This window comes from Stegodyphus dumicola, chromosome X2 (assembly GCF_044657685.1).
Source record: "Stegodyphus dumicola isolate Sdum_Otavi_A_Nest chromosome X2, ASM4465768v1".
Taxonomy (NCBI): Eukaryota; Metazoa; Arthropoda; class Arachnida; order Araneae; family Eresidae; genus Stegodyphus; species Stegodyphus dumicola.
The window spans coordinates 5,498,014-5,525,723 of record NC_140781.1 but is presented as its reverse complement, the minus strand read 5'-3'; the positions used below and the strand labels follow the sequence as shown (position 1 = coordinate 5,525,723).

Genomic DNA, 27,710 nt, shown 5'->3' with positions numbered 1-27,710 from the left:
AAATGTTTTTCATTTTCAATAACCTCTGTCACTTTCTTCACTATCGAAAGTGGTATTTTCTGGATCTAGAACCATACTACACCCACTAGATGGATAGACGATGTCAAGCAAGTTTTAAGGTTGATTGGAGTTAACCGATGGAAGGCTACTTCGCCGAGTTGGGTCAGAGGGAGGAAACTTGAAGAGACAGCCTTGGCCTGTAACAGGCTGTAGAGCTTATAAAGAAGAACCATACTACAAATTTTGCCATATTAGTTAATTAAGTGATGATTGGAGCATTGTCGTTGCAATGAAAAACTTCTGTTATATTATTATCTTTTTTTTACTATTGCTTTTCCATGCTTCTTTACAAAATCCATTATTTGGAACATTTCACCTATGGTTTGCAGTATCCAAAAGGCTTCAAATTTGTGGCTCTCATCTTCATCATCCTCACTGTCATATAATCTTCTGCGTGGGTTCTGGATATATATTTCCTACTTAACATGGACGTGAATGTAATGTGAGCATTGCATATAACACACACTTAATAGCACAAACACTTTATTAACACACAAACAAGTAATTAACACAAAAATAGAAATAGAACCACGTTTATCATCACGCTGGCATACAGCGGGTTGCTTTCATTACTTTCAGTCTCTTCTCTTCTAATGTTAGTCACATGAGAGAGAGGCATTGCACGCCGTTCGGCTAAACTGCGCATGCGTGGTCATCACACCTCCCCTCTAAAAGATTGAGTCTTTCAATGACTTGTCAAATCCACATATAAACATTTCTTGAAATAAAACAAAAAATAACATTCATGAAATTTTCAAACTTAATTAATAAACTCTTACCATTTTAAATTAAAGTTACTTCAACAAACATTAAATAATCTTAATCATTTACATGATGCAGCAACATTAACTTTTCAAACTTAAATCTTTCACATTATCATAATCATATAAGCAATTATCATATAAACGAGAAAATACAAATCAATCATTGAAATTAAACATTATATTTCAGCAAACCCTGGCTCAATTATTAAAAATATTACATAACATTAGGGGAAAAATCAAAAGCTTAGCATTTTAGCTAAAAAAATTTTCAAACTAAATAGTCAAAATTGTTCATGGTTCATAACGTTTCAAAAGTTATCGACTTACAGTCATGCTTTATTGACTGGAAAATACAATCATGTCATTATGTCATCAGTATAAAACTCAGCATAGTCTTTTAGTCTACACATGCTTCCGTTCCATTTTATTGACACACAAACTACTGGATGCAGATATTCACTTTCTGATTCAATGATTAGCTTTAGCTGTAATAGCTTATCTGTTTGTTGATAACTTCATTTTTTAGAACTTCCGGTATCTGATACAGTTTCTGCTTCTTTGGCCCACTTCCAGGCTTGAGTTTGGTGTTATGTTCTCCAACATTGGAAATTTTTGGAATACCAGATCTTAGATTCTTATGCCTTCTTAAAATTTCCATAAGTTCTTTCCTCTTATGCAGTTCAAGTTGCACAAGACCACATTTTTCATCTGAATATTGTTGTTCTTCTGCTTTCATTGGAACAATCCTTGGAATGTTTTCAACTTCGCCGAAATCAATGTCTGTATCATATATCACATTGACATTATCCACAGCAGTCTTGAACTCAATAACTTCTCTGTATCTTGTTTGCATGAACGTGCTTTGAAGGATTAATTGTCAGGCATTTGTACTATGTAACTATAATTAGTATGTTTTTTGATGATCATAGCAGATCCTATCTATCTGGCATAAACTCTGTTTTGCCTATCAGGGATTAAGACTATAACCCTGTCACCTTCCTTAAATTCTTTATGCCGAGTCCTCCAGTTATGGTAGAATGCATAAGCTTAAGTCTTGCGTATTCAGCAGCTTTTTCTAACTTCAACTTCAAATCATTCAGATAATCGGTAACTGAGCTTAATTGTCCATGAGGAACAGGACAGGAGTTTCATCAGTCCATAACATCTTTAAGATAGACAAAGGGCCATTAGGAAGTCTTCCATAAAGCATCCGGAAAGAACTAACACCAGTCGTAGCATTAGGAACTTCTCGATAGGCCCAAAGTAAGTATGATAGGCATTTCTCCCAATCTTCTGAATATTCTCTGATGGTATGATGTATCATTCCCTTTAAAACTGCATTAAATCTTTCTACAAGGCCGTTTGAACTTGGATGGTAAAGAGTTGAGAACTTTGGGGATGATCCGATCCTTTTGAAAAACTCTTGAGTCGACAAAGCAGTAAAATTAGTTTCTTGATCCGAAGCAACAATCTGAGGAATTCCAATGCATGTAAAGATTTGCAACAATGCATTGCATGTTGATTTGATGTTTAGATTCTTCAATGGTACCTCTTTAGGCCATCTTGTACATTGATCAAGAACACATGCATACACAATGTATTTATAACCTCGACAGCTTGGTTCTAGAGGTCCTAGGATATCCATATTAATTACCTGGAATGGTTCGTTAGGACATGTTACTGGTGTAATCAGAACTTTAATCAAAGGGACGCTTTTTCACTTGAAGTTGACAAGAAGTATCACAATATTCATTTACATCTTTCTTGATTTCAGGCCAATAGAAGGAATATCTGAATCGTTCAGCTGTCTTCTTGGTTCGAAGGTTCTTTCTTGATTTCAGGCCAATAGAAGGAATATCTGAATCATTCAGCTGTCTTCTTAGTTCGAAGGTGACTTCCCCAGAGTTAGAATGTGCTAAGTTCCAAATTGGTTTTCTTCTTTCTTTGGGAACAACTAACGAGTGAACTCTCTCCTAAAATTTTATCTTTATGATACAAAAAATCGTCGATAACAATAAATTATTACTTTCATTCTTACATCTTGCTACCATGTTTTTAAAGATGGATCATTCATTTGTTGAACACAAAACAGTTCTGAATCTGAAACACATTGACCTTGTCTCCTGCTACCTTTGGAGATGTCCTTACCTGTATCTTCATATACGAGAGCACAAGATTCTATTATTTTCTTAACAGTGTCATTACATTTTTCATTAATAATGCTTTCCCTATCATGGTTAAGTATTTCATCAAAATTTTCAGTTTCATAAAAAGGCATTTCAACCGAACTATCATTAGTAATGTTTACATTTTTGCATTCAAAATTAAACTTTTGTTTATCATTTTCAATTAACTCATTAAAAGCACTTAACAACAAAAGTTAAATCATTACATAACTTATCCATCATTGCCCAGGTTATGAAAATAGGTGACAAATTTATCATCCTCAGAATACATCACTAAAGGTAGGTTAATAAGAGAAGCCTTTAAAGATTGTCCAAAAGCTGACGTGAGGATAACACTTCCATGTGGCGTATCATATTTTTCTGGTACAATGTCAGCCTTGATAACAGTTAATTGTGTGTCTGTATCTGCTATGCATTAATTAATTTATCATGACAAACAAGTTTAACAGTTGGCAAGTCATCAATTAATTCCTTAACTTCTTGATTCACACTAGAATATTTAGAAGAAATCTTTGTTGTTACGGCGTTAGAATTGTTCTTAATTTCTTTTTTATTAACCTTTCCCTTATTTTCATGCAACAATATATTATGATACTTAGAATTACATTTTGAGCATTTTAATCGAGAAGAGCAATTTCAAAATAGAACAATTCAAAACAGAACTTGTTATTTTGGTAATGGGTGAAAATAACTTTACGTTCTTTCTTAAATTTTGTTAACTCTTCAGCCCTTTTGTTACTTTTGAATTTCACTTTACAACAAAGTGAATTGAACAAAGTATTTCTTACCTTTCCGAAGACTCGCGCATTTACTTGTGAATTTCCAAGACTTACTTATATCCTCCTTTGCTGACACCACTGTCATATATTCTTCTGCGTGGGTTCTGGATATATATATTTCCTACTTAACGTAAACGTGAATGTAATGCGGGCACTGCATAAAACACACACTTAACAGCACAAACACTTTATTACCACACGAATAAAACAAGTAGTTAACACAGAAATAGAAATAGAATGTTTATCATTATGCTGGCATACAGCAGATTGCTTTCATTACTATCAGTCTCTTCTCTTCTAATGTAAGTCATATGAGAGAGAGGCATTGCACGCTGTTCTGTTAAACTGCGCATGCATGGTCATCACACTCACCATGAACTATGGTAGCTGACAATAAATTACGCAAAGTATTTTTTAAAGTATATGGAGGCACGTTTTTTCACAGTCTTGCAATGCTCCACACAGCAGATTTTATGCTAAATATTTCAAAAATTCTTGAATAATCTTACCATTATTCAAGATATTTAACATGAATTTTAAAACTGCTACTTTATATTTGCATTTCGGTGCAATATCCATAGGTTGAATGATGGGCATACATTTTTTAGGAAAGAATACGAAGGATACATTATCTTCCATTAAAACTTTAAGTGAAATATGAGCTAAACAGTTATCTAGAATCAACAGAATTTTTGCATCCCCCAGTAAACCAATTAAATTCAAATTTTGCTGATCCTCAGGTATGAAATGATTTATTTTCAAACCAATCATACATTAATGCTTGTATCATCCATGCTCTTTTATTTGCATGATATAGAACGGGAAAATCTTTACTCCTTTAAATGCTCAAGGATGAGTATTTTTTCTGATTACGAAAAATTTACACTTCTGCGTTCCTGCAGCATTTGAGCATGCTAAAATTGTTAGTCTACCTATTGAGCATTTGAGGAATCTTTGACACCAGTCAGAGCCTTTTCTGTAGAGGTTGCCAAGGCATTTCGTGGCACATATTGCCAGAAAAGATAAGTTTCATCAGCAATGCAAATTTGTCCTGGAGATAACGTTTCACTATGAAGTTAAATGAATTTATCTGCAAATAGTTTGGCAGCTTCAATATCAGCTGAAACTTTTTTACCTGAAATTTTTAATTGCATTATACCATGGCGATTATAAAATTTGGTTAACCAATCTGTCGAATGTGTGCACTCAGTTTTTAAATTCATTTCTTCATGAAATATTTTGGCTTAAGCCATCAGCATTGGACCCGTCAATGACACGTCCTCGCTGCATTTCTGTCTGACCATTCAATCATCACTTTGTCATGATCATCACTTTTAGGATAGGAATAATTTTTCTATTATTCTTTGCCAGTAGTGTGAAGGAATCCACAAAGAATTCATAAAGTTCCATTTTCTGTTATGTCATATACCATAAAGCTTCCAATATTATACTTCTCACATAATTTTCAGATGGATATACCTATATCCATTTTTTGCAGCAATTCCACTTTTGGTTTAATGGACATTGAAACATGCTTTCACTCTGTAGATCCTGCTGCAGCTCCAGAATTAGAAACTCTTCTCGACAAAATCGAAAGTTCAAATTTTAGTTTTCATAAAATTGCTGTAATTATAACAGCCTGCAAAAAATAATCAGCTGGATCAAATCAGAAAGTTAAGGAACAGCACAATCTGCTATATTAACTGAAATTCTTTGGAATCAGTACAGTATAATTTTAGGTTAGCTTAACAGCATCTGCTATACATTATTGGCTATATAGCATGAAATTGGCGACGAAAGAAAAAAAAAATGTTCCATTATGTTTTGTCTTTTTTCTATTGCGAACTGAGACAATTAAGCAGGAATTGTATTAATTTAGTTATTTATTATACTTGTGTCTAATTCTTGCACATGCTTAAACCTTATCTGATTCCTGTATAAATAAATTCCCACATATATAATTAAGCTTACTGAGGGCAGGCACTAGATATATTACCGCCTGATGCAGTCTCTGTGGGTCCTATATTCTGCTACCAAGAGCATCCTGAAGTTCTAAATTTTTGCTACTCGTTAATAATTTTGGGTCCCAGTGCTTTCCCTACATTCTAAAAATTTTATCATCCCTTAATTTTGTTACTCAGTGCTTCTCTGAATTTCAAAAATTTTGTCTTCCTGAAATTCTGCCACCTGGTAAGGCCATACAAGCTCTGCCGCCGATTCTGGGTTTATGTGAATAAAAAATTAGTTATTCTTAATTCAAATAACACTAAATGTAATCTTGTGGCCTATGAGTATCATCAACAAAATCTATTTTTAGCATATGGAAAGGAACTGTGTTAAATTTTTCCTCCTCAATATTTAGCACATTTAACTTAAACTGTAATCGTTGCCAAGCGTAATGTCAACATAAAAGGTTTCTACACTCTTTGTTATTCAATTACTAATATATATATATATAAAAAATGTTTAGGCATCACTGCATGCGTCATTACTCAAGCTGTCATGTATTGATAAACATGCAATTATGAAAGCAAAATATAATAATGATTCGGTGGGTTGGAGTCAGGAATATAAAATATTAGCAGTTGTAAAATCAACAATGTTTCAGTTTGAGATGCATGCCTAGCGGATACCCAGCTACGGAGCCGAATTATTGATCCAGGGTTCGTAAACATTTCCTTACACGAAAATTAAGGACTTTTAAGGACCATCAAAGAAAAAATTAAGGACCTATCAGCAAACAAAAAAACAAATAGAATAAAGCAATTAACCATACAACCGACTTCATGCTTGTAATTTCACTTTAAGAAACAAACAGAAGTGTGTATTATGCACTATTATTAAATTCACTTTAATACTTACCATAAAACAATTTTGAAAATTAAACTAACTCCCTACAAGTTATGAAGTGGATAACATTAAATTAGGAACATAATTTCTTTAAAAACATGTATAAGTGTATTTTACACTAATAACAGTAACTATTTTAGAGATTTAGATGATTATTATTAACTTATTTGATATTTATTTAAACACAGTCAACTACTATTATAATCACAATGTAGGAATATTTTGCAGATTAAAATAACTGATTTGTAAACGTACAATTTAATTTCTTGGTTTTTTTGAAAGATACTAGAATAATAAACTGTACAATAAAAGATACAAAACATTTGTGCTTTTCTTAAATCTGAAATCTTTTCAGCTATTTTAACATCTAATTTATTTATGTCTCTTTCCTTTTCTTTAACTATTCTTCTAAGTTCATTTGCTTTGATAAACAAATCAATGTTCATGCTGGTCTCAGCTTCATCTGCTAAAGCATCTACTTCTTCATTAATATCTTTAATGTCCCTTTGAAGAAATTTTTTCTTCTGCTTCATATAATCAATTTCTTCCACAATGATATTTCTTTTCCTCTTTGAATTTTCAGATTTAGTTAAAGAATTTTGTTCTTCTAAATACTGCATATATTTAGACCTTGCAGAAGCTGCTGCTGATCTCATTTTTTATTAATTTCGATATTAAGAACAACTCCAGAAAATTTTATGTAATCAAATACTGTGCGTTGAAAAATGTATGATAAGTCACTTAAATTTTCAATTGCTTTATTTACAGAGAAGCCCCTTTCCACAGAGGCCTGTCCATGTGACAAGATAAGAATAATTTTCATTATTTTCCATACTTTTGAATAGTGAAAATCATGAAAATAAGAAGTGAGAAATGTGTCAAGAGAAAGATTTTGAGGGTCAAAAGTAGAAAATTCATGTAAATTTGTCTTAACTACTCTCCAAACTGCAGCAGAATTTCATCCCAATCATCTTGTAAAACACGTTTATTCTGCATTAATACCATTAGAACTATTTTCATTTTGTTCTGGGCTTTTTCTGGACTTTTAACCATCAATCGCAGGTCTATACAAGATGCATTTCGAATAAGAGAATAATTTATTGGACATTTAGACATTAAGTGTTGTACTATTGTTAAGACACATTGTTGACCTTGTTTCAATGCAAAACTTTCAGCTTGTGAAATGTCCTTCTTGCGGCATTTATCATTCATTAACTGCTCAGCAATGAATCCCAAATAAACTTTACTTTTATCATTATAACAATTTGGATCATTAAAATTAAATTTATAAAGATTTTCTGCTTTAGTTATTTTTGAATATTCTAGTTTCAAAATTTTAAAGTGCTGAAGGCAATCATTTACAAGTTTTAAGATATCTTCAGCAAAAAAGGGAATAAGTGGTTTATCACTTTGATAATATTCAAGGAAAGGCAATAATATTTTCGACAGGGAGAGAAAAAAATATAATTTTATAAGAAATGTTTTATCTTTAGTTGCCTCTAAAATATTTGAGAAGGATTTCGATGAATTTTTTTTTAAACTTCCCCATTTCAACTTCTTTAATGTACAGTATCAAGTCATCCCATATTTCAATGGCTCTTTCAACTGCTGGGACATTTTGCAACCATCGGTAAAAGCAGAACTTCACAGGTAGCTTTTATAAGCCAGATATACTTAAAAAATTTTCACGTCTTGCAGGAGAATCTTTAAAAATCCAATATAAGGAGGATAAGAATGATGAAATGTCCCAGCCAGTGGATGACATCCTATGCTTGAAAAATTGTTAAGAATGTGTAAACCTAATGTCAAGCATTGAATGTTATATTCCTTTGTCAAGTCCTGTTGCAATAAATCACAAAATTTCCAGTTTACTGCAGGACCATCCATCGATATTTGTAAAAGTTTTGACAAGTCCAGTTTTTCAACACATTCATAAAATTTGGATAAAATAAGTTCACTTTTTGCATGCCCTATAAATGCAGAAGTAAGGTACTGAGTTTTGACCTTATTTTCATGATGCCAGTACCTCACATAAATATCTAGTTGCTTCTTTTGATTTGTCAGATTAAGAGTCTCATCAAATAGTAATGTAAAAAACTCAGCATTTTTACAATGCTTTAGTAACAAAGTTTTAAAATAAGGGCCAAGACCAAAATAACAGATATAAGCACATTTCTTTTCACCACATGAAAACTATTTTGCAATGGAACTATCCGGGAACATTTTAGTGAATAAAGGCCCAATATCATCGCACGATTTAAAAGAATAGTGGCTTTTGATGCACTTAAAAGCCCACAATATTTCTGCATCTGTAACTTCAGATTTGAAAAGAAAAGAATTTATTTTATTATTTTCTACACTTATTGATGTTGAATTAGCAGTTACATCTTTTCCTGAAGTAGATGGTTCTTCTAACTTGACAAAATTCATGATACTGTTAGAAGAAACTCTGCAGCTGAGAAGGGAAAGATGTTTTGCAGCTAAAAGGGGCATTACATGCAAGGCATTAGTAAAATTAAGTATTGCATATAATATGTATATAATGTATCTATCTATATATATATATAATAAGAAATGTATACTGAAAATATACATTTTTTACTATATATATATATATATATACAGTACATATACAGTAAAAATTCCGAGATCCGGACATCGAATATCTGGAATGATCTAAAATCCGGACCTCAAAGCCACCACCAACCAATTTTTTAGGGCTTTTTTGGAGGGAAGGGGTATGCTTTACGCATGCACATTAGATTTTTTTCCTCATCATAAAAAAACATGTTGGAAATCCCGATTCTTAATCTCAGTTTGGCGCTAAATAAAATATCTCATTATTGAAGAAATAATTATTTTAGCATAAATTTGTGTGATTAGTAACTTGACTCCATAGCTGTGTATCTGCTTGGCATAATCTTAAACCGAAACATTTGTTAATTTTACACCAACTAATATTTTATATTCTTGATGCCGAAATCGCGAATCATTACTTATTGTATTTTGCTTTCATCACCGCATGTTTATCAACGGATGACAACTTGAGTGATGACTCATGCAGCGATGCCAAATAACAGAGTATTATATGATTACAGATTTAAGTTTAATACACTAAAATGTTGACAAGGGGAGATTTAACAGAAATTTCTTTCCTTATGCTGAAAATAGATTTTGTTAATGATACTCATAGGACAAATGATTATATTTAGTGCTATTTGAATTAAGAATAACTGATTTGTTATTCACATAAAGCCAGAACCAGCACCTCGCATGGCCGCACCAGGCGGCAGAATTTAGGGAAGTTAAACAGAAGTTTTTCACTGTGATGACAATGCCCCAATCATCAATCAATTAACGGAGGGCGAAATCTGTAGTATGGTTTTAAATCCAGAAAATACAGCTACCGATAGTTAAGAAAGTAACAGAGAGGTTACTGAACGAGAAAAAATTTTGATTGACAAGTTATTCGGAATTCTCGACACAGCAATTACAGGACTTGAACAATGGAACTTAATAACTCAGCAAGAAATTATATGTCTATAGTATTAGTCTAAAGTATCAGCAGAGAAAACAAATCAAACAATTCACATTGAAAGAAATGTTTAATAAAGTAAACATATAAATATTAAGCTCTTTTCTTTTGTAAATTTTGATACCCTTTAAATCATAAATGCTTCATTATTTTATAAATCACGATTTCATATTTTCAATTTTATAATTTCTATGTGCCATCTTAGTAGATTTAAAATGATCTAATATCCGGAAAAATCTCAAATCTGGGATCGCCGAAGTCCCGACCTCGGACTTTGTACTGTATAAATATATATATATATATATATATATATATGGAATGTATATTTTCAGTTAAACTTCTACCCAATAACTTTTTAGTAATTCATGAAAGTTAATTTGTGTCTAGTTAATTCAGGAAAATTAGTTTCAATTAGTTGTTTTCAGCTTTAAAAATATTAAAAAGTGTTTAATTAGTTAGTTGTTTTCAACTAATAATTGTATCGCCATTAGCAAAAATAATGCATTACTATCAACAGCACAGGATTAAACCAAATACTTAATTGTCTATTGAAGCTTCAAAACGTATTTCCGAACTTCACTTTTTCTCGGCTAACGTTACCGAATTTGCCCTTGGCGACCTAAAATCGAAATGGAGCCAACAGATTTCCCGCGAAATCGATAACAGACCCCCTGCAGAAATAAACTCATAATCCTGATATCCCATACATATAGTATGTGAAAAAGAGAATAAACTCCGTAGAAGGTGATAAAAAATTAATTTATGGTTTAATTGAAACAAACACAGAAATTAAGCTAAGCAAAACCGCGTAAAAACAAATTGAAATGATAAAACGAAACTTAAATTTCATGTGAATTTTCAGCGCTGACTCTCCCATTATAGAAATTTCAATTTGTTTCAAAGACCACATTTAGCTTTATAAGGATTGTCATCCATCAATATCCAGTCTTTGTAGTCAGCTTGATGAAGCCACAGTTTATTGAAAATGAACTTTCCAGGCATCTCGTTCCTATTGGCGTCGGAAGGGTTGTGGCCTTCCAGGTTGGGATTGCTCTAATTTTGGCAAATATTTTCAGAATCCCCCTTTTTTTTTCTCGAGCACCTTCATCATCACTTTCGCCTCTTAAAGAACTTCCGGCTTCACGCTTTCGTCACAATCTGCCTAAATTTATGGATAACACCTGTTTCGAAAGATTGGGTGAATAGCCAATCAGACACCGATACTTTCGTTCGGGTAGCTAATTGTTTTTTTTTATCGTTTGCAACGCAAATCCGCCAACAGATTGGTTAAGAGCCGTGCAATTTTAATTCCATATTCATGAGAAATCGCAACTCACACATAGAATGGCAATCATTAGAAATGATAAGAAATGTCAAATGAGCAAAATTAAGGACCGTTTATTCATTTTGGCCAAAATTAAGGACTTTTAAGGACCAAAAATCATTTTTGAAAACATTAAGGACTTTTAAGGACTGTACGAACCCTGTGATCCCAGAAATTTATGCTAAAATGATTGGTAATGAGATATTTTTATTAGTGCCAAAGTGAATTAAGAATCAGGATTCTCTGTGTTTTCTTATGGGGGAAAAAATCATATGTGCATGCATAAAGTGTAAAAAATATTTCCTAAAAAAGTTTTGTTGGTGGCTTATGTACGGATCTCGGACTTTGTACTGTATATTATTATGTACACACATGCATACATACACACACACATGTGCATGATTGTATATAATAATAACTATAATTATCTTGATGATTGGGTGATAGCTGTAACAGATTGAGCAGTTGTTTCACTGCACAGTTTAAATGATACATGACATGGCCACATTGACTGCTAGACAGATGTGGCCAAATTGAACATAATTTCTATTGCTGGACAACAAATTAATTATTTAAACACATTCTTCTTTAAGCATTATCATGGGCACAATATGCACTCCAGTTTCATATAGCATATCACATTTTAGATAATGGCGTAGTTAGCAGCAAGTCAAAGGAAAGAGAACGGTGAACCAAAGAGTGGCCAGAAGAAGAGTTGAAACACAGCTGCACAGAAAAGACCTTTTATACTTGATTATATTCCAGATCACATGACAGATTAATATCTAGATGCTAGGTTAAGATTTCATTGATAAGCGCACAGTAAGGATTAGATGAAGGATCTTTTTCAGAATTAAAGGGAGTAAAGATGATGTTAAGTTTTTGCAATATAATTCAACTAAACCACAGACTATTTTCTAGGCTCTTATTGTTTTAGTAATCTAACTGATATTTCAGAATGTACAGTTAGCATTTTTTTTTTTAATGAAATCTGTAAGCCCCAGCCAGAAGTACCCAGAAGTACAAGAAGATTAGATATGGTAAGAAGCATAATAAATCATTAGAAGATATTGTTGGGGGAGGAGTATTTTTAATGGATTGAGAAGGGTTAAACAAAAGCTCCACTACTGAATTAGCCTCGAAGTTATGTAAAAATTCAGCATGCAACAAAAAATATAGTTTTTCTCTAATATTTACAAGAAAATCCCAATATCTGCAAAGAAAAATAATTGATTTCAGTAAGTAAAAACTTTGTTTCACATGCATTAAAATTTAAAATATTTATTACACTGTAATAGATTTCTTAGATATCAGTAAGGCAAGTGAGTGGCTCATATATGTCTGCCTGCATGTTGTGATCACCTTTCCCTTGCTACCATGTCTTTACCTTTAAGCATGAAACAATCAAAATTTAAAAGGTCATCTTTACTAGCGACATGGAAAGCTCAAAACACTCACATCCGATAAAGTTCCATATGTATATAAAAGATTTCTTCCAGGTATTGGTATAGTTATTGAGATACCTATCTCAGTCATGATGTACATTCTAAAATTTGTTTTATCAAGCAATTTTTATCTATGTGAACAACTTCCCCATTTAATCTTATATTGGTTATCATTAATTAAGGAAAAATCACAAAAATGATGATTACTCAAAATGTTACATGTAGAATTTAATGAAACTGAACCACAGCATACAACACACAGTAAGGTATAATTACATGGAAAAAAAAAAAAAAACTACCAGACAATTATGGTGTTAAAGAAATTAGCATATTTATAAAATGAAAAAAAATCAGACGTATGAGTCTGGTATAGGAAAATTACCTTCAATACAGAATCTGATCTCTCCTAGAAGTAATACAGCACAAACAGTGATGTGCGTTGCTGTTAATTATATGGCCTATCAGTTCCACAGGAGGTGAGAGCCATTGCTCTTTCAAAGCACTTTCAAGTGTGACAAGGGTCTGAAAAATGAAGATTGAGAGCAGGTATATGTCTTCCTAAAGCATCCCAAACATGCTTGCTAGGATTCAGGTCGAGTAATCGAGCTGGCTACTCCATGCACTGATTTGTTTGTCGCTCAAGATAATCATCCATGATGCGAGCCCTGTGCAGTCTGGCATTGTCGTTCTGTAGCAGGAAATCATTACATATTGTCCTGGCATAAGGACACACATAAGCATCAAGGATGTCGTCTCCATAGTCCTGAGAATTCCCAGATGGAAAGATATGGAGATCTGCACATCCACCCAAAAATATACAACCCCATACACAGGCACTGTCTCTTCCCTATGCAACTTTTTCATGAATGTTTGATGGATAATAACAGGTTCCATGTACTTTCCAAATCAAATAATGCCTATTTAGGAGGCTAAACCTGGACTCATCCATAAAGAGAGTAAACTCCTACTGATCAGCCGTCTAGTAGATATGTTGATGTGTCACCTCAAATGTTCCCTTCTACGATGTGACACGAGTGGCAGACAAATGGCTGGTCACCTTGTGTACAGACCTCCTCCATAAAGCTTTCTATGCACAGTTGACATCAACTTTCTGGTGGCTGCAGCAAGGGAGGATAAGATTTGAGGAGATGGTTCAGGTGCATAACAAATATTGGTCATTGACACTTGGCATAACGGTTCGACATCCTTGGCTGAACTTCTGGATTCCAAATCTGTGGTTAGAAATTGTTGCCAAAGTCTATAAACCACAGAAAAACTCACATTTAGCCATGTGGCTACTTCTGTCTGACTTCGTCCTGCATCTAGTCTCCCAATAGCTCTCTATCGCAGTTCTTCAGGCAAATGATGCCCGAGGGTCATTGCTATGAATTGGCTTTCTCAGATTTCTTATCTCAGTATCACCGTAAAATTTACAGGCTTTCTCTCAAATATCCAATATTATGCTCCTCGTAGATGACACATTCTGATTGCAGCACCATTAATTTGCATACTGCACTTTTACTTAGTAACTCTTACTTGACAACGTATTCAAATTTTATACGGACTGGCTTATTTTTGGACAAGTTATCACTATTTTTTGTGATTTTTCTTTAATTTTTAGAAACCAGGGTATCTTAGATCAAGTTGTTCATACTAGTATGAATTCTAGTAAACTTTTATGGTACTGGAACCAGAAATGTATGTATGCATGTATGGATGGATGAATGTTTGTGTTCATGTATGCGCGTATACATATATATGCAAGCATGAATGTATGTGTGAATAGCATAAACACATATATGCACTTGCAATACAATACATACACACACGCATACATTCATATATTTCTGAAGCTGACTCCGATAACAGAACAGTACCAAATTTATTGATGCTTTACTAATATTTACTGATTGAAATCCAACAGAAAGCAAGACGAATAGGATTACAGACTTTTTAACCAAACTTTCATGATATTTAATTATGGGGTTGAGATACATTTTTAAGATGAATGAATTAACTTTACTTATAACTTTATGTTAAATGCAATAAAATTATAATGCAGAATGATATAGATTTACAGTTAGACAGAAGCTCAAAATTTATACAAGTAAAGCCAAATGCTGCCGAGTGGATTGGCTAAACAAACTTATATGCAAATAAAAACCTATGCTTATACAACAATCTACCAATGCATCAACCAGCTGTACCTGTTGATCTCAGGTACTGCTGATGGCAAAGATATATGGAAAATATTAAGAGCAAACTTTTGAGCCAGTGCTCAGATCTCAGCTGGCTGACCTGCTAGATGTGTTGTATGATCTTCAATTTAGTGCTACTGAAGAAATGCTCGTCATACTTTGTAAATGCATCCAAGAAAAGAGGCAAACTGGGTTTGATGTTTATGAAGAATTTGTATGCTTTTAATGGATGTTCATAAATTATCACTTGAATTTTAGTAGCCCAGTGTAAATGCTATATTGATGACAGAATTCTCTGTATAAAATACTGAGATGGTAAATGTCAAAAACACCTATGTAACCAAAATTCCTAAAAGACCAACTGAGAAACAACAATTATTGCCAAATCATATCAACAAAAGAATCCTGGACAACATACATAAATGAAGTTTGTGTTACAGTTGGAAGAAACCACAGCCTGAAATGAAAAATTGTCATTTTAAAACGAACATGAAAATTTAGATACAAAGAACAATGGGGTGCGGATGAGCTGTATTCAGCAGCAGTGAAGATGTAACTGTCAACCTTTTATAGGTTTAAATTTTTATCCAGCAGTTTTTGTTAAGTGAAGTAAGATTCTCATATTTAAGATGAAAAGTATTGTACAAAAACTAAGATCTGGACTTGTTGGGACTTTGCTAATTTCTGAATTTTCAAGGTTTTAGATCAATTTAAATCTAGTAAGATGACATGTGAAAATTATGAATACGAGATAGCTGTTTACAAAATAGTGAAACATTTATTAAGAGAATCGAAATTTGCCTCCCTGCCAAAAAACTCAGTATATTTCTGTTTACTTTATTAAACATTTCTTCAATGTACATTGTTTAAATTGCTTCATTTTTTTGTGCTTTCTTGTTCAGTTACGAAGTTCGATTGTTGAAAATCCCGTAATTGGCGTGTCGAAAATTCCCATTACATTACCAACCAAAATTTTTCATTTTTAACAACCTTTGTCACTTTCTTCACTATTAGTTGGGAATCAAAATTTTCATTTTTAACAACCTCTGTCACTTTCTTCACTATCAGTAGTGGTATTTTCTGGATTTAGAAACATACTACTGATTTTACCATCCATTAACTGACTGAAGGGCATTGCCATCGCAATGGAATACTTCTGCAGAATCATGCTCATTTATTACTTTTTTAAATTTCTTCCCAAATTTCGTTAATTGGAAAACTTCGCTTCATATTTTCAATATCTGAAAACCTTCAAATTTGTGACTATCATCATAAAGCTTAGCTAGCGTCTGCTATACAATACTATTGGCAATATATCAAGAGACCGGTGATTAAATTCATGCTGTTCTACTAAATTTTATCTTTTTTCTATCATACACTGAGGAAGTTATGCCAACATTATATTTAGCTATTTATTATATTTATGTCTATTTCCTGCATATACTCAAAGCTTACGCGAGTCAAGAATAAATATATTCCAACATATCTTACTGAAACAAAAAAACAGTTATTCCTAATTCAAACAGTACTAAATGCAGTCTTTTGGCATATGAATATCATTTACAAGATATATTTCTTTGCAAATAGAAAGTTTTGTCAAATTTCTCCCCAACAACACACTCAATACTTCACAGTACAGCTGGCTGAGATCTGCAGTTGTTGCCAAGCATAATGTCAACATAAAAGGTTACCATGATGTTTGGTATTCAATTACTAATATTTTAAAAAAACAATGTCTTAGACATTACTGTACAAGTCATTTCTCAAGCTGCCATGAGTTGATAGTCATGTGGTTATGAAAGCAAAAAATAATTTGCCAGGTTCACATCAGGGTTATAAGTTATTCAGTAGATGTAAAATCAGTGGTCAATTTTCGTAGAATGTTTTGGTTTGAGATGCATGTTGAGTAAAAAGGCAGCTACAGAGTCAAACTATTGATCATATCATTTATGCTAATAAATGATGAGATATTTTATTTAGTGCCAAAGTGAAATTAAGAATCAAGACACCCGTCACATGCTTTACTATGCAAAAATGTCTACTGCATTTGCATGAAGTATTAGGCACATGCTAAAGTGAGATGCTATTCTTAGAATCTCATTCTTTCTTCCTTTTTGCAAATAATTTCTTTAAAAAAATACTTGCTAGTGGTCTAGAAGTATTGGATGTCCCAATTTTGAACTTTGTACTGTAAGGCACAAATATGTTTTTTAATAACAATTGATGCTAAATGCTAATACTTATTGGCCGAAATCTAACAGCTATACAAACAGGCACTGAAACAAAAACTGTCTGACAAGTCTTGGCAGTGCATTAGGTAAGATACGAAGCCATAAATTTGAGTTGGAAGCCTAGTGCTGAGGGGGAAAAAAAAAATATTTGACAAACTCTTTTCTCCCCCCCTGTTGCATAGTTTATAACTAAGACCTTATAACCTTCAGTTCTGGAGGAAAAAAAAATCAGCAAGACCTTAGTTAATATCTCAGCAATGGAGTTAAGATGCATTCAAAGCATCAAATTTCCTTGGCAATAACAAAACGAAAAATAGCAAAACCACCACCTATGTTACACATGAGAGAGCCTAATTATCAAATGCTAGACAAAATTCTGCTCATAATGCCAAGAAAAAAAGAATCTTCTACTTAATATGGTCATTTTACAAATACATTTTCTAATTTAAAATCTCAGAGTTCTAAGATAAAGTGACAAATGTAAAAATAATCGCTTTTTAACTTTGGCTACAACACACGGATTTAAAATATGATACCTTAAAATCCAAAAGATCCACAAATGTATAATAATATAGTGATAATGACTTCATTATTTCTTGGCGAATAGTGAAAACTGCATTAAGTTGATTCTGAAATAAAAAAAACTCAAATTAGAATATTTAATTTATTAAAAAATATTCTTGTTTTAATTGTTTAAGAAACGAGGAAGTTATCCTTCCTTCATAAAATTTATAAATATGTTTCAGTATATCATGTCAATGTATATTTAGTTTAAAAGCGAAATATTTTACAAGTATACATTTTATAAATTACTGAATTAACAAGTATTTAATTATATTGAATTACCTCATTGGTACAGTACATTATTAATTAATTTGAAATAAATCAATGCAATATTTACAAGTTAACCCTTTAACTGTCAAGTTATTTTGATGATTTGGGTACACAAATTGTCAAATTTTTTTATTGGAAAAACCAAATGTAGCCGAAATAAACATCTCCCGATATATAATCGGGTATGACAATACAATGCACTCCAAAAAAAAAATTACCCCGAGAAATACTCGGGTGTGACATTTTCGAACACCAGTGCTGTGCCCGAGATAATCTTGGGCATGACAGTTAAAAGGTTAAAAAGAAAAACACAGCATTCTCCTGGATGCTGAAAAGAAACACTTATGAGAAACACCTCTTTATTTTTTTTAAATATAAAAATTTAGCCTTTCTTAGTAAAAAGGCATCTTTTATTACCTTTACGAATCAAATTTTCAAATGTCCTTAATTTCATTCAGATTACACACACACACACACACACACACACACACACACACCAAAAAAAAAAAAAAAAAAAAAAGAAAAGAAAAAAAAAAAGAAAAGAAAGAAAACAGAGAGAGAGATTAAAATAAATATGTGTTTGTGTATTTAATCTGTGACTGCCAATAGAAGAGATACATAAAAAATATAAAGAAAAAGACTCCACACTTAGATAATCATAAAACAGCACCCTTTGACTATAAAAAGCAATGTTTTCAACCAATCTTGCTCCTTCTTTTTAAATAGCAAAAATAATTTACAAAATAACTCCACCATCAAATAAAAAAATGAGTCAGTGGCATGAAAATTATGTAAATTACAAACACATTTATTTATTTTCACCAATTGTATTTCTTTTGTGTTGCTGTTATGATTAATCTCTCTTGTTTGACTTAATAAGCCTTCAAGTTTTATCATGGCAAGGAGTAAAATATTGCATTCTGTCGTTGCAACAGCTTTGTTTACCATACAGGTGACAGTATAATTTTGTCCAGTTCCATCTTAATTTTGAGGGACAGCACCACGGAACAGAATGAGGGTCTCCCATCCCTCTTTCCTACAACCAAACCAATAAAGTTCAGCTGCTACTTATTGGGTACTGCAACATGATTTTCCCATGCATAAAAATATAAAACTGCTCCATGATTTTATTCATAACTTATAATCCTATTTATCAAGAGTTAATAAAAAAATAAGTTGTGAGCTTTTCTTAAGGATTTTAATATACATAAATATTTCAAAGGAAAAAAAGATCAAAGTACTGAAATTCTGGCACAAAATAAAAGTTATTGAAAAAATGCATACTTTTATTATTTTGTTAATAATTGCCAACATATTTACATCCACTTATATTATACACTTTTATATTATATTTACACACACTTTACTACATTTTTTACACATTTATATCAAGAGCTTTAAGTTTTTGCAGCTGACAAATATTTTGTGACTACAACACAGCACAAATTATTTTTAATTTGCATTCACTTTCAGTGCTATTTTATGTTCAATAAAGGATAGTATAAATCAGGGTTTCCTATTGGGGTTATTATAAGTCTGCTGGGGGGGGTTAATGAAATTTTAAAGGAGGTCTACGATGATCAAGGGGTTGATAGCTGAACACGCATGGGCATAAGATCCCAATGACTACAAAAAAAAGTGTAAGTCTTGTTCAAAGCACATGGGTATGCTAAATTTTGCAATGTTAAAATCATCTGAGAGAAATATCCCAAAGTTAATGTTGTTATCAGACCAACATTATTGATTTTATTATCACACAAAAAATGCAGATCTGAACTAAAGTCATCATTGCTTACATAAAAAGACCAACATCGTGTTAAATATTATTCTTAACATGATGGAACAAATTGGATTCAGAAATTGAATAACTCTAAGAGATTTCAGAACATTTTAATGCTTTGGAACAGTAGCTTTACTTCTTCAATCAACAAAGTAATCAAATAAAAACAGCAGTGGATGGATAGACTGATGAATGTTTTATTGCAAGGGATGTGTTGGAAACCGTAATAGTTAAAGTAAGTAATGTTAGATGATGGCTTGTAGTCATACATTTAAAATTTTTTTTTGCTGTTGTTTGTTTTTGAAAAAACAAAGAATTAGAACTGGTCTCACAAGTCTGTTGTTTACTTACATTCAGATTTTAAAGTACAGGAGTATATCCTAGGTTTATTTAAAAGACATGCAATAATTTGGTGAATCAGATGATAAGTAATAACAATTTGTTTTGGTATGGATGACGATAAAACTTCCCAGCCAAATGATGAAGCTAACAAGGTCAGCGTGAAAATTCACCATTTTGGGCTGAAAGACCTGAGATGTGGTTTTATCAAGTAGAGGCCCAATTGCATAGTGGTGGAATCGAGAATGAAGAAACGATGTTCAATTATTTGGTTGCCTAGTTGGAACCTAGATTTATGGAGAACATCTGAGATATCATAAAAGACTCTACAAGCAATAAGTATTTGGCTGCTAAGGGATGATTACTCAACACTTTTAAGGAAAGTGAAAATCACCACATTAAATGTCTGTTCACTGTGCGACATGAAACCCAGCCAGCTCCTTCTCAGAATGAAATCTCAGGAGGCGGACATGTTGGAGAATATTTTATGATTTTTCTGGCTGGAAAATATGTCAGATGCTGTGAAATACATTCTACTGGTTAGTGACGAGACTGGACTAGTTGGCCGCAATGGCTGATAAAATTGTGGAGCTGAACTCAAGCCAGGAATTGGCTGCCATGTAAAAATACAGTGGTGGAAGAACTACAGCAGAAAATCGCCTCATTAAGAGCTCCAAATTGCCAGCATGACTGCCTGGAACTCCAGGCCAAGGACTCGCAACTTCATTAGGAATCACAGTAGCTGTTCGAGGTCAAGAAAGAAATTTGATGAAAAAGGTAAATATTGTTATTACAATTTTAAATTTGATGCTAAATGCTATCCTGAAAAATGTAGACAACCTTGCAAATGGAAACAGTCAGGAAAAGTAAATCAACAGTAAACTCCACGGCCAGTTCTATTACAAGCAATTATAATTGCCACAAATTCTGACTATATATCACCGACCAAAATTCGAGATTACAGTTTTTAGTGGACAGTGGAGACGACATATTCCATATTCTGGCAAGTACAGCAGGAACTATGCCTTGTTCCTATACATTATATGCTGCCAATGGCACAGAGATCCTAACTTATGGTGTAAAAACTATAAATCTTCACTTGGGACTCAAGACGACAATTTCAATGGCCATTTATCATCACCAAGGTTAACAATAAAGGTGCCATTGGGGCTGATTTTCTAAATCATTTTCAACTACTTATTGATATTCATAACAGGAAATTGATTGATGGTGATGGTGTTACTCAGTTATCCGTAAAGGCAGCAGTTAGGGCTATCTTCGATGAACTCATCATCCGCACACTGAATAACAACCATAAATCAAAGTTTTATGGATAATTTAAATCTTACCCAGACTTAACTAAGCCATACGTTTTCAGTACCTCAAGTAAACATGACGTGAAGCATCACATAATAACCAAAGGGGTACCTTGCATTCATGAGCCTGTCTACTCGATGGTGAAAAGAATTTCAATTCATGTTGGAGAAGGGAATTCTTTGGCCATAAAAATCTCAATGGACTAGTCCCCTATATTTAGTCAGTAAAAAGGAGGGAACAGTTAGAGCCTGCAGAGACTATAGACGGTTAAATGACCAAATGATACCTGACCATCACCCAGTTCTCGGAATTGAAGATTTTCACCTTATCTTGCAGGGTAAAAATATATTTTCAAAGATTGAACTAGTAAAAGCATACTATCAGATATCAATCGCTGAAGAAGACAAACCAAAAATTGTCATAATTACCCCTTTTGGCTTATTTCAATTCAATGTTATGAGTTTTGGACACAGAAATGCACCAGCTACCTTTCAGCATTTCATTTACTGACGTTTTCTTCGGTTTGGATTTTCTATTCCCATATCATCATCTGAGGATGAACACAAACAACTTTTGCAAATAGTGTTTGAGAGACTGAGCAAATTTGGATTTCCCATTAATATATCAATATCCATTCTGAGAGTAGACCAAATTGAATTTCTGGGTTACCTGATTAATGCTAAAGGATCATATACCCTGCCCAGCAAGGTCCAAGTCATTTTAGAATACCTACTGCCTGTGCTCCTACAAGATATATACCTTCTTGTGTACGATGTATTTTTATCGCAGGTACTCGAGAAATGCTGCTCAAACACAGGCACCACTGCATGAGTTTTTAAAGGATGCAAAAAAGAAAGATAAAAGAAAAGTCCCATGGACTGACGAGGCAATATAACAATTTGAAAAATGCAAGAATGATTTAGCTAATGCTGCCCTTTTATGTTTCCCCTCACCTGGACTTTCATTATCATCTGGCTACTAGCTCAGTACTACAACAGTTTGAAGCAGAAAACTGGAAGCCAATTGCTTTCCATTCAAAGAAACTGAATAATGCTCAGAAATCTTGCAGCACCTACAATTGTGAACTCTTGAGGATATATATCTTTCAGTGAAACATTTCAAGTATATGCTAGAAGGCAGAGAATTTGTAATTGTAACACATCACAAGCCATTGACCTTTGCCTTTAAGCAAAAGAATGAGAAAAGCATCCCTGAGACAACTGCGTCAACTACAATACATTTCACCACAGATATTCAGCATATTAGTGGACAAGAAAATGTGGTTGTGGCCACTCTATCACAAATCTCTGTTATTGATTATGAACAAACTGCCGCAGAACAAAGTACAGATCCAGAATTGAAATATCTAATGGAAAGTGACAGGACAATTAAATTTAGCCAGTCTGTACTTTCATCTTCAAAAGTTTTATGGTGTGATACCTCATAAAAGAAGATTTGGCCTTATATTTTCAGCTAGTTTCAGGAGAAAACTTTTTTTTTTTATCAAATTCATGTTTTTTTTACAACGTAGCATTAAATCTACCACTAAACATATGACTGCTAGTTTCATGTGATCTGGAATGAAAAAAATAAAATAAAAGATTGGACCTATGCATGTATCAGATGTCAAAAAAGTAAAGTTAATTGGCACACCAAATCTAAATTTGTGGAATATCCAGAAACAGATACCTGTTTTAGTGTAGTGAATATCAATATACAGAAACAGATACCTGTTTTAGTGTAGTGAATATCAATCTCATTGGCCCATTATCCCCTTCAAATGAATTCATAATTGTTTATCGACCAACTGTTATTACCTGCATTGACCAATTTACTGGCTGGATGGAAGTCATCTCATTACCACATATCACTGCAGAAATTGTAAGCAAAGCCTTTTATAAGAATTGGATTTGCAGATTTGGCGTTTCATATAAAATTATTACAGATCAAGGAACACAGTTTCAGTCACAGTTGTTTAGGAATTTGGCTGTAATATGTGGAGCCAAAGTCCTTCACACTACAGCGTACCTTCACCAACGCAATGGGAAAATCTGATTCCGGTAGACAACCAATGACAATTCCGGTAGACATGTACCAAGACCAATTCCAGTAGACAGGTAAAACAGCCTGTCTGGTTTCGAGACTAAAATTAATCCTACAACTATCTCTCCACTCTAGATCACGAATACTTAGCGTTGTAACTTAGTTACTGGTGAGGGAGTAAAGTTGGAAATGGTAATAGTTAAAGTAAGTACCGCTAGATGATGGCTTGTAGTAATACATTTTAAATATCAATTCTATTTTTACTTTATGAGTTCGTATGCTAAATATCTTTAAAAAGTTTCTTTCTTTCTTTTGAAAAAATAAAGAATTAGAACTAGGCTTACAAGTCTGTTTGCTTACATTCAGTTTTTAAAGTATTGGAGTATACATTCGTTTTATTTAAAAGAGACACATTAGATGCAAATAGAAGAAATTTGCAGAAACAAATGGTGCAACTTTGGTGGGATCTCTGCCAACATTCAAGTTTGACGGTAGCTAGCTTTCGTGGTCAACAAGATAATACATAAGTACCTAAAATACTTTTTTCGTGAAATGCTTTTTTGTCATTATTCTCTCTACAAACACAACAAACTGTTTTCACTTTAAACAAAACAGAGAACTACTCATTTGCAATATCTGTAAACTTTGACATTGTGCAGGCTAAAATAACATGCTATGTGCATACTTAGGTTTCAACATAAATACTTTTTGGTAACACTGTGGGTTGCCATATAACTATCTATTTTTTTCTTCCTCTACCCCCCCCCGGGAGGCCGACTTGTGTGCTGATTAGGATCTAAACCATGGGTGGCCAAAGTGTGGCTCGTGAGCCTGATACGGCTCTCACAGGCAATTTTTGCAGTTCATGCATATAAAATATATGTACGAAATATCTTAAACTAAAACTATTCAGTGTACAAAGGGAAGTAATTAATTAGTTCATACTCTTTTTACAAAGTTACTTTCTATTTAAAACCTCCTCCACTACTTCTATAATTATGAAATATGAACTTGTGGCTTTTAGAAATTCTAGATGCAGCTCTCGAACATTCCTGAATTCAAACGTGCGGCTCTCACTGACATGAAGTTTGGCCAACACTGATCTATACTTAAGGAGCCTTGGAACCGAGGGAGTAAAATATTAAACCTGGCAGTTTCAGCTGCTTGGGGTGAGCATCTAGGGATTTTGGATACAGCTTTTGGTGTGAATCTGTCTTTTTGAGGTGTCAGTAACTCGATGGGACACAAAAGTGCTCATATAGTTTTCAGTGTAATTCCCTCATTTGGGGGTAATGGGCATTGTACTGACAAGTTACATTTATGATGGCAAGTCAGATCTCCAGCCAATAATAGTTCCTGCCACAGTGGTCTCAGGCAACCGGAAATGACTACTTTGGATGGCCAGTGTTCAGTGGTGGTTTATGACAGAATTTCTAAAGTCTGCCATCCTGGACCGAGACCCCTGGCTGATAGCATGATCAGCATATTTCTAGCCTCTCTGGAGACTTTTGACTGATGACACACTTCTGCCTGATATGGGGGATACATACAGCTGCGACTGGTCCATGAAGTGCTTTACCTTTTGATTGCATAACACATATAAAGACTTACATCCTCAAACATTCAGACAATGAGCTTTCCTAAATTTCAAAGCAGGTTTGTCTATGCAGAGACTGTTTTCAACTTGCAAACAAAAACAAACCCCGTAAATGACTTGCAAAGGTCATGCAGAACTTTTCTCTTTAAATGGTTGAACTTTATGCCAGTCTTATAAAGAATTGACCAATCCCAGTGAAGTAAACACAAACTGACATTTAATCGATTTCACTGAGCCAGCTGCACAATCACTTTCTCTAATCATTTATGGATGGCTTAAGGAATAGCAGAGACAGCAATAAGAATGGGTGGGGAAGTAGAAATGAAGGTATCTTATCAAATATTAAAATGTTAATATTGTTATATATTCTTATTGAAATGTAGGCTTCTTTTAAAGAAATAATATTGTGATAGTTACCCATAATTCATTCATGACTTTTCATTTCTTATGTTTCTGCAACAGCATTTTTGGAAATTAAATTATTTGCATAATTTTTCTCAATATTCAGATCATAAAACTAGTAGAAAAGGAGAAAAATACAAGAGGAAATACAGCACTTTTCCGTGACAGTGCAGATAATAAGAAAGTACCATAGGATTCTACAACCTTTCAATACTGATCCATATGGTTATCACTTAGAGTTTAATGAAAAAATGGTAATTTTACAGGTAAGTCTAAAATTACTGTTAATACTAAATATATTTAAAATTTAAAAAAAAGTAAGATTTTATGTAGACTAAATGAATATACAATACGAAGAAATTTCAATTAATAAATTTTTTATGCCATGAAAGTTTTTTCTTTGAAAATTCCCAGTTTAAAGAGTAACAGCATCTTGATACTGTTATGACAAACATGAATCAACTGTATTCCTTGTTGCAGTAGAGAGGTATAACTATAGAGAAGGTATAAGTAGAGAGGTATAACTATAGAGAAGGTATAAGTAGAAAGGTAGAGAAGTATAAGAAAAACGAAAAAATATTCACTTGCTAAGTTAAAAAAATACTAATGTGTGTCTTTGCTTAAACTGACATTACAAATGGGAAAAGCATAACAGAAAAGGCCCATTTCCACTACTGCGTATGCGTTTCTCCAATCAGCAAGCGAATTCACTTTGAGTGACATCTACAATCTGGTCGATCTGCGGTGACGGATGACGGACGGATGAAGTTTAACTTCTATCCGTATGGTCTGCGGATGCGGTGAGGTCACGTGGTAAAAAAGGAGCAATCACGTGCTGACACCAAAAATTAACGGCGGCAGAAGGAGCGATGAATGCTGGCTGAGGGAAAGAATGTTTTGCTAAAAAAATACTTATTTCTGAATTAACATTATAGCAAGAAATTTGTGTACTGAAAAAGACAGCAATCAGCTGAATTTAGTTTAAAAAAAGGTAACTGCAACTTAGTTCACAGAAAGCAGTAATTACTGTCAAGAAAATCAGGTGCAAAAAATATAATTCAAAGTCCATGAAATAGCAAAATGTGTCCTGATAATTATTTCTTAGTTCTGCATACACATTTACCTTTAATGAAAATGAACATCTGACTATACCAAACTGCTATAGCAAATCAGATATAGCAAATTAGATATAGCATTAGAAGATTTGTTATTTTTTTCTTTTGAAACAGGTGAAAACTAAAAACGTTAAATTATAAATTAATATTGATAGCCTTTTAAATATTCCTTTGTATTTCTCTACTTATAAATATACTTTTTTGACTAACATGCATTTAAGCACATGGATATATTTTTAGCAGTCCGTTTAACTTAAATTCGAACACCACTTTAAAAATAATGTTTTTTGTAAGAAATGTCCCAGAAGTTTAAGAACAAACTCTGGTGAATTTTTTAGTCGATAAAAAGACCAAAAAAGACTGAAAAAGGGCCAAAAAATTTAGTTTTAAGAATTCATTTACTTGATCATGTATTTAAGCCAAAATTGCTAATTACGCCAGTGTGGTTATAGCATAGTGATAAAGTTGAGGGTAGCGAAATTTGATTTTGGGGGTTGTGAGTTTGAATCTCATACTCTTTTTCCATCCTGTTTGCAACTTTCTTAGCTCCATGTTCCAATTTGATCTATATAATGTTTTACTTATGCTCTTATTCATTTAAATTTATTTTGAAAGTTATAATATAATATGAATTTAAAGTATAATTCTCTGTATATACAAATATTTTTTTTCCTGTTTCACTTTTATGCAAATGTATACATGTGATGAGATTTTGGGATGTTACACTTTCAATACCAATCGACATGAGATAGTATTAATGCCCTGAACAATTTTAATAAAACATTTTTTAAAACTTATAATAATTACTTTAAAATTCAGTCCTGTCCAGCTGAAGCACAGGAATGAATTAATTAAATATTTCCATTTTATTTACCTTAGGTATGTATACATATAAAAAGAGAAAAAAGCTT

The 27,710-nt window shown here is 33.0% G+C and overlaps 1 protein-coding gene across 2 annotated transcripts in view; it reads right to left on the bottom strand.

Moving 5' to 3' along the window:
• The window catches only part of Hem (Nck associated protein 1 Hem), a 144,152-nt gene that overhangs the window by 102,429 nt on the left and 14,013 nt on the right, over positions 1-27,710 (bottom strand). For both annotated transcript variants that reach the window (XM_085809380.1, XM_085809381.1), the window contains exon 3: positions 17,909-18,001. In XM_085809380.1, coding sequence (XP_085665506.1) covers positions 17,909-18,001 — 93 coding nt within the window. The remainder of the gene's footprint in view (positions 1-17,908; positions 18,002-27,710) is intronic.